This window comes from Eutrigla gurnardus (assembly GCF_963514095.1).
Source record: "Eutrigla gurnardus genome assembly, chromosome: 19".
Classification (NCBI taxonomy): domain Eukaryota; kingdom Metazoa; phylum Chordata; class Actinopteri; order Perciformes; family Triglidae; genus Eutrigla; species Eutrigla gurnardus.
In genome coordinates, this window is record NC_139930.1 from 10,113,717 (window position 1) to 10,120,655 (window position 6,939).

General features: G+C 41.1%; 2 protein-coding genes across 3 annotated transcripts; both read right to left on the bottom strand.

The window, feature by feature from the left end:
• Window positions 1-1,152: 1,152 nt before the first annotated feature.
• Window positions 1,153-4,468, bottom strand: edf1 (endothelial differentiation-related factor 1). The gene is made up of 5 exons (XM_084034416.1): window positions 4,328-4,468; window positions 3,422-3,473; window positions 3,128-3,288; window positions 2,356-2,449; window positions 1,153-1,760 (listed from the first exon to the last, which is right to left on the bottom strand). Exons 1-5 carry the CDS (start codon window positions 4,403-4,405, stop codon window positions 1,699-1,701), a joined length of 447 nt encoding a protein of 148 aa, XP_083890542.1. The 5' UTR covers window positions 4,406-4,468; the 3' UTR covers window positions 1,153-1,698.
• A 297-nt stretch (window positions 4,469-4,765) lies between these two features.
• LOC311029322 (uncharacterized protein) lies at window positions 4,766-6,724 on the bottom strand. 2 transcript variants are annotated; one of them, XM_084034418.1, is made up of 4 exons: window positions 6,562-6,724; window positions 5,794-5,932; window positions 5,596-5,700; window positions 4,766-5,352 (listed from the first exon to the last, which is right to left on the bottom strand). In XM_084034418.1, exons 2-4 carry the CDS (start codon window positions 5,929-5,931, stop codon window positions 5,188-5,190), a joined length of 408 nt encoding a protein of 135 aa, XP_083890544.1. In that variant the 5' UTR covers window position 5,932; window positions 6,562-6,724; the 3' UTR covers window positions 4,766-5,187. The 2 variants fall into 2 exon arrangements, with proteins under 2 accessions (XP_083890544.1, XP_083890543.1); XM_084034417.1 differs by having other exon boundaries at window positions 4,767-5,352; window positions 5,794-5,950.
• Window positions 6,725-6,939: the final 215 nt, after the last annotated feature.

Genomic DNA, 6,939 nt, shown 5'->3' on the forward strand with positions numbered 1-6,939 from the left:
CTATACGAGTTAAAATGTCTGCTGTGGGAAGGCTTGTTAGGAACCTCATGGGGAACAGTAATGGACATGGCAGCATCGCTCTCTAAGTATTTACAGCGGTAAAGGTGACACGTTACCCAGCATGCCGTGGGACAAGCTACCGAATACAAATGAGCAATGTAGTCAGAGCTGCCTGCTCTATCTTTTGGCAATTCCTTCCAATAATGACCACATTGATTTAAAGATGTGCCCGGGGCACCGCAGGGTCTTATCTCAGGCAACCAGAGATTACACCGTAGGGCTCGATGGTGGCTCATCAGGACAGAGGACGTTTGGGCCGCATGACCTCCGTGTGACCTTCTAGCACCCCTTAGTTTACGTCAGTCCATGAGTGGATCGTTTCACTCGCACTTCCCCTTACCGTGCTGTTTTTGCGCTTCCGTAACAATAAGGTGCAGGAATCATTAATAAAAAAGGCTGCCTAAGCACTTCTAAAAGTAAGTAATTCTCTAATTAATAACCCGTGGTGGAAGTGGAACACTGCCGAGAGAGGCCGCTGCTTAAAGCCAAGCTATATCAAGTTATTACAAAGTACATTGGAAGGTTAAAGGCATGACTCAATTTCAAGAGTTATTTTTTTTAAGCTAAAATAAACTTGACAAGTCAGAACATTTCAACATATCCATGCTGTCTAAATGTTTTAACAGACACGGTTTGAATTATGCACCTGTGCTTCATCAGCAGTAAACATTGACATTTTTAACGGGTAAGAGATACTTTTTTTAGAAGGGTTCAAAATAAAATGTTCAAATTATCTACAATTTTCACATTTCTACACAAAGCAGTCACAGAAGTTGACAACACAAATGATCTACTGCAGTATGTTGGGAGAGTGGAGCATTCCAAGTGTATTTCTGGTGCTATTCTGCCATCTAGTGGATCAATTTAGTATCACATTTAGATTTCAGGTTGCTGCAGCTTTTTCTCCCAACTCATTGAGAACAATGATCCAAACGTAGTTTTAATATAAATGTAGTTGGTTTTCTTAAATGTACACGGTAAAAAACTGATTCTTTGTCAGCGATTTTTTACAAACCTGCCAATGATACCAATTCATGGATGTTTAAGAATACTTTGAGATGAAATCTTGTGCTACAAATGCAGACCCAGAAGTGCCATGAACTGCCAAACTTTATTTTTTAGATCAAAACAAAGCACAGTATTAAAAACATTTCAACACCTTTATGGCATCCACCCACTGTCTCAAGTGTGTGAAAAAAAGATGTGATCAAGCACTTTTGGCTTAACATCATGCTCAGGATTAACATACTAGTTTGTTTGGTCATGAAAGACAATTCTACTTTTTAAATGAGTTCACATTACTATCAAAAAGTTGAATTTATCATGCCAAAGCCTAAGCAGACCGGTGAAAAGAAGATTTGCAAGACGTCATTTTTTGTGACGTGACGTGAAAAATACGTTCGACCATTCATTTGACTATGTGATCAAGAAACTGTTTCAGTATGCAGCCTGTAATGCAGTGGAGCACCGGGTCCTCAGGCAGGACACAGGTGAGATCAGCCCAGGTAGAGGGAGGGAGGGATGGGGGAGACAGCAGGAGAGTTTGAGGGGGTTCTCGGAGGAGGGGTGGGGAGGGGGTTCTGGTTTCAGAAACAGGGAAAAGGGGACTTGGGGAGGGCTGATTTCGAGGCTTTGTTTTCATTTCTTCTTGGGTTTTGCCTCCAGGGGTAGGCCAATATCCTTCCCACGCAGTTTCAGCCCTATTCATAAACAAAAGTACATTAGTTATGCATTATAACTCTAGATTCTTTGTGTACAGGTAAGCAGTCGTGAAGACCCTTTGCCCTGCATGGGCCTCTATAACATCCACACTTATGACATAACAGTTGTGCGACCATAGTTCTGCTCCCAATGTAAATGAAATGCTGTGGGAAGCCCCTCGTCTGTGTCCTCATTGCCTCTGGTGAGGGTCTCATAGTGAGGTACCAGCACTCTTAGTTTTCTGTGTTTGGAAGAAGCCGCCTCTCTGAAGGGCCAGAGCTTCAGGAAGTGAGGACAGTGGAGGACGTCTGGCCGGTGGCTCTTGCTGGTAAATGCTAACTTGGCAGTACAAAGGTCCCAGGGAGGATGCAGCCGATCTGGAAGTCAGTAAATGCGTTCACTTCTGCTGCTTGATTCTGATGGATAGGAATGGGACCAGAACTATGGTCGCTGTTTAATGTCACAAGTGAAGATCACAAAGGCGTTAAAATAATCTTAACAACCATGTATGTGTGTGGGGATGAAGCCAATGGTGAAATAGAAAATACAATTTAGACATAATCATAATTCCATTTTAGTAAAGAATATTCTTACCCAGTGCTCTCTCTACCTTGCCCAAGACCTGGTTGTTGGGAATTGCTCTCCCACATTCGTAGTCTGCAATAACTTGAGGCTTCTCATTGATTTTCTGAGGAAAAGATTTGCCATAAATAATTTAGAATCGTCTTAAACCACAAGTCAGCAGAACTACTCAAGCATGCAAAAGCACATCCTATGGCTGAAAACTGACACGAGCATGTTTCATGCAATGTTTGTAGCTGAACTTTTTCCATATAATAAATAACAGGAAATGGTTGTGTAGACATGTTTTAATCAACTATGTCATGAGAACATATGATTGGAATAAAAACAAAGGTCTGTTTAGTAAAAATTAGTTCACTGTACAATAAAATAATGTAATAATCATAGTATATTGATGATTGTATACTCTTTGCAAATACTATGACTCTCATTCAGCAACTGATTCATATTTTCAAAAACTTCCATATCGGAGCTAAGATATAGTATTCAATAAGAAGCAGTGTTTCACAGATGTTACTGCCAGTGTTTTTGGCCAGGAAATGCATCTGGCCTTCTACTTTCTTGGTATCTACCATTGGATGGTGTTACGTCAAAACGAAGCTGCACATTGATTCGGTTATCTCAATATAAAGTATGCCTTTCGCTGTTATGGTTACCGTCATCTTATACATAATAAAAAGGTAAAGAATGTTTTTCAACTTAACAAAAATGCATATTTTCCAGCAGTACTACCAACTGCTGCATATTTTGCATGTCAATATATTATGTAAGTGTGTATACTCACAGTGGCCAGGTCTTTCTGGGTCATACCGCAATCCTGTCTGCCTTTCTGAATGTACTTGCCCACCTCCAGGGAAACCCTGTCATGGTGTAGCTCCTCTGTCTCCCGGTCCAGTTTGGATGTGTTCTTTGTCACAAGATGCTGTTTGTTCTGCCCTGCAGACCCTGTGTGACAAGCAGTGTGTCAAAAACATATTGAGGCATCAGCCAGGGTGGTGGAGGTGCAAAGAAAAACAGGATAACATCTGCAGAATTCATTCTTGGAAATTGTCAATTTGTACAAAATGTATGAATTTACATTTCTTGGACGTCTCAACGTCCTCCCCACGTCTCTGAGCAGCAGTGATTGCCTAGAGAAAAACATTCAAATGTCAAAACATATTCCAGATTCACTGACTGTATATTGCATCATTCCGCCTTTGGCTTACGATTAGAAACCATGTAATTAATAAGTAACAAATCTGCTTATCCGAGTATGACGCATAAACTAAACAAAAGACACGAGCATTCCTGTCTGAGCTCAAACACGTCAGCTTTAAACACTGATTAGGCTGCTAGTCTTTCGGCTAACATTAATTTTCCAAGATATTTAACGAGAACAAGATATATTAAAACAGCTATTTAAGTAACTTGTATGCTGATTTGTCTGTGACTTTTAAGGTGTTTGACTAACGTTACATGGGGGTTGGGCATGGCGTCCTAGCCCACCTTATACCGTAGACCTATTTACGGCTTGGCGTTACTTGTAAGTTACTTAGCTAACGTTAGCTATAGCCAAGCATCGTTTTCAGGTTAGCTGGCTAATGCTAGCTAGCTAGTTGCTAGCTGCTATTTGGATCAACGTCGTTAATGTAACGTTGGCTAACTTAATCCTGACTTGGGTAACCTTAATGATACCTGCGTGGTGTTTGGTTTGCCGAAGAGAACAACGCTATGATAATAATAATAAATAACAATAACAACAATATTGGCTATCTACTATCCACTGTTGTTGTTTTTGCTAGCTTAACTTACCCACGGAGCATGAGGGATGTGTGCTACTCGAATTACCGTTAACACTTCATCCTTAACCAAGTGTAAACATTGGCGTTTTATACCCCTATAGACTAGACGTTTACTGATAAGCTAGTTCAGAGGATCAAAATTACAGCGTTTGCTTCAGAAGAGGTTAGATAAACAGCCGAAGCGAGATGTTCATGCTAACCTGCTTGGATTTGGCCTGGGCAGCAGTCGGCCCCTTCTTCCTCAAGACCGTCACGGTATCCCAGTCGCTCTCCGCCATGTTTTCAGGGGTTCCCTCTTACACGAATAGTTACAAAATAAGTACAACTCGGTGTGTTCAGTATTATGCTTTTACAGAAGCGTGTGTTACTTTGGAGAAGCGAATCTGACACTCCTTCCAGAACGATCACCCACGCTTTCTGCCAAAGCTTTATTTACAACAGGGGGATGAACACAGTTAGCATAATGGAGATTCAGCAGCGCCCTCTGCTGGTGGAGCACGTTCATCGACAGCCAGTTCACATGTTTCCTACCGGGACAGAACATATTTCCTGATTGCACATTTAAAAAAACACATTACATCATACAAGACTTATCTGAGTGTTACAAAATAACAGTTTCTTGTATCTGCTAGTTATTTGGAGAACAAAGTACAAACATTTACAAAGTCCAGGCTTAAATAAGTAAACGTAATATGACAATGTATTAGGAATAAGTTTAGACATAACTGTGAATAATGTATTACTGAGGGCACCATTTGTATGTTATGAGTACTGTTTTTTTATTCAAGCAAAATTGAAAAACATAGTTTATAGAATATATCACAAACTTTAAACAAAGGTAGCATGGAGTTAAAAATCAACATTCTTACAAGATAAGTTTAATCATGATTTTATAAAAAAAACTGAACGTTCAACAGCATAAATGCAGGACCAAATAAAATATACAGTATTACACTACATGTAAAATTAAGCTTTCAGTCATCAATTGGGTGGAAGTCAGCTTTACCATATTTTGCACAAATTGCAACCTGAGTTGATGTATAGGCCACATTCTACCAGATCACCAGTTACAAGACATTTCAGAGGCAGCGTCACTGTTTCGTCGGGTGCGGATGGGGGACCAGCCGAACTCTGACCGGGCGTCGTCAGCAGGGTGGAGGCGTCCCAAGCGGTACCCACGCTTGGATGTCCCATTCCCTGCCCACACGCGAGGCTTGGGATTCATCTGGAAATAGATGAAACAGAAATGAGTGAAGAGCACAATATACTGTCTGGTGTGCATCCAAGTCTAAGAAATAGCCCCAAGTAGAGCATGGGAATTAATTAACTTTTAAAAAATTTATTTTGGGGGGTAAGGTGTACTTCTAAATCACAATAACTTGGCAAGGACCTCAAGGTCTATCGCAAATAACCAAAAAAACAGAAGGGGATTTTGCACCATATTACCCAGACGCCATCAGAAACTCACCTGAACAAAAACATTTGTGTTCATGTGGAGAGTCTCCACTCGCTCTGACAAGTGGTTCAACCATTCCAGGTGGTCAGCGATAGACTGGGTCAGATCACTGTTGTTCTATTAGAGGAAAATAATGTTCAGACAGAAAAATACATTTTGATGAAACTGAGTTTTTATTATAGATAGGGATTTATTGCACGCCGAACGTACCCCGGACAAGTTGTCCTTCAGCTCAGTGGCAGTGAGGCGAACATGCTCCAGTTTGTCAATCTGCTCTTTCAGCCGGTCGTCAAGCTCCTGCATCATCATCAGGCCTTCATCAGACCTGACGCCACGCTTGTTCGCCATCCTGGGTCACAAAACAACCCTGTTAATCAAAGAACACTGAACAATCCTGAGAATTGAAACAATTTAATGTTTTTTGACAAAATCCTGACACTAAATACAACTAAAGATGGTTTTGCCATTACTTGCAGCTGGACACACACACACACACACACACACACACACACACACACACACACACACACACACACACACACACACACACACACACACACACACACACACACACACACACACACACTTTAGCTAAAATCTCACATACAACATAACGGACTATAAAGGAAATAATTTGAGCACAAATTAAATAATCTGATTTTTGCTGCATATTGCAACTTCCATCCCCACTCAAAGCAGAACACTGGGCCAGTTTACGCTTTGGCCTTCACAATGCTTTTAGCAGCGTTGTAACAAAACCACAATGCAATTCACCGTCGGATATTCAGAGAACAGTACATTTCAAAACGTCGCTAACGTAAAAAACAAAAAAACCCGGCTGATTCTAATGTTAAACGTGATCAAAGAGCAGTAGATGGCGCGTGCAACACACCGAGAGAACAACATGTCTGTCCTCACACTACCACGGCGGGGGCAACTCAAGACAAAGGAAAAGACAGTAAAATAAAGTAAAGTTACCTTGTTTCTTTGACGTAGAGAAAAACCCAAATGCTGGGAGGTAAACCGCCGAGTTTGGAGGTGAAGTCGGCTACGAGACTTCTTCACTCCGAGAGACGACTCCGCTGCAAAAAGGAAAACTTTTTCCGTCCAGACAAGCCTCTTTGTCCCCCAAACATCTCAGGAATCTGACACTTCTGACGTCACGCAGCCTACTTTTTTTTGCAGGTGCATTGTTTTGGTATTACTAATTACTCTGCAAACCATGATTTTACCCCTCCTCGTTTCATCCGGGGTATTTTTAAGATGATTTTTAGGATTTAGGATGTAACCAACCTTCATTCCCTAATAAGCAGAGTCTCAAATCAATGTCTGCAAGTATCATGTGTACAGGATCAC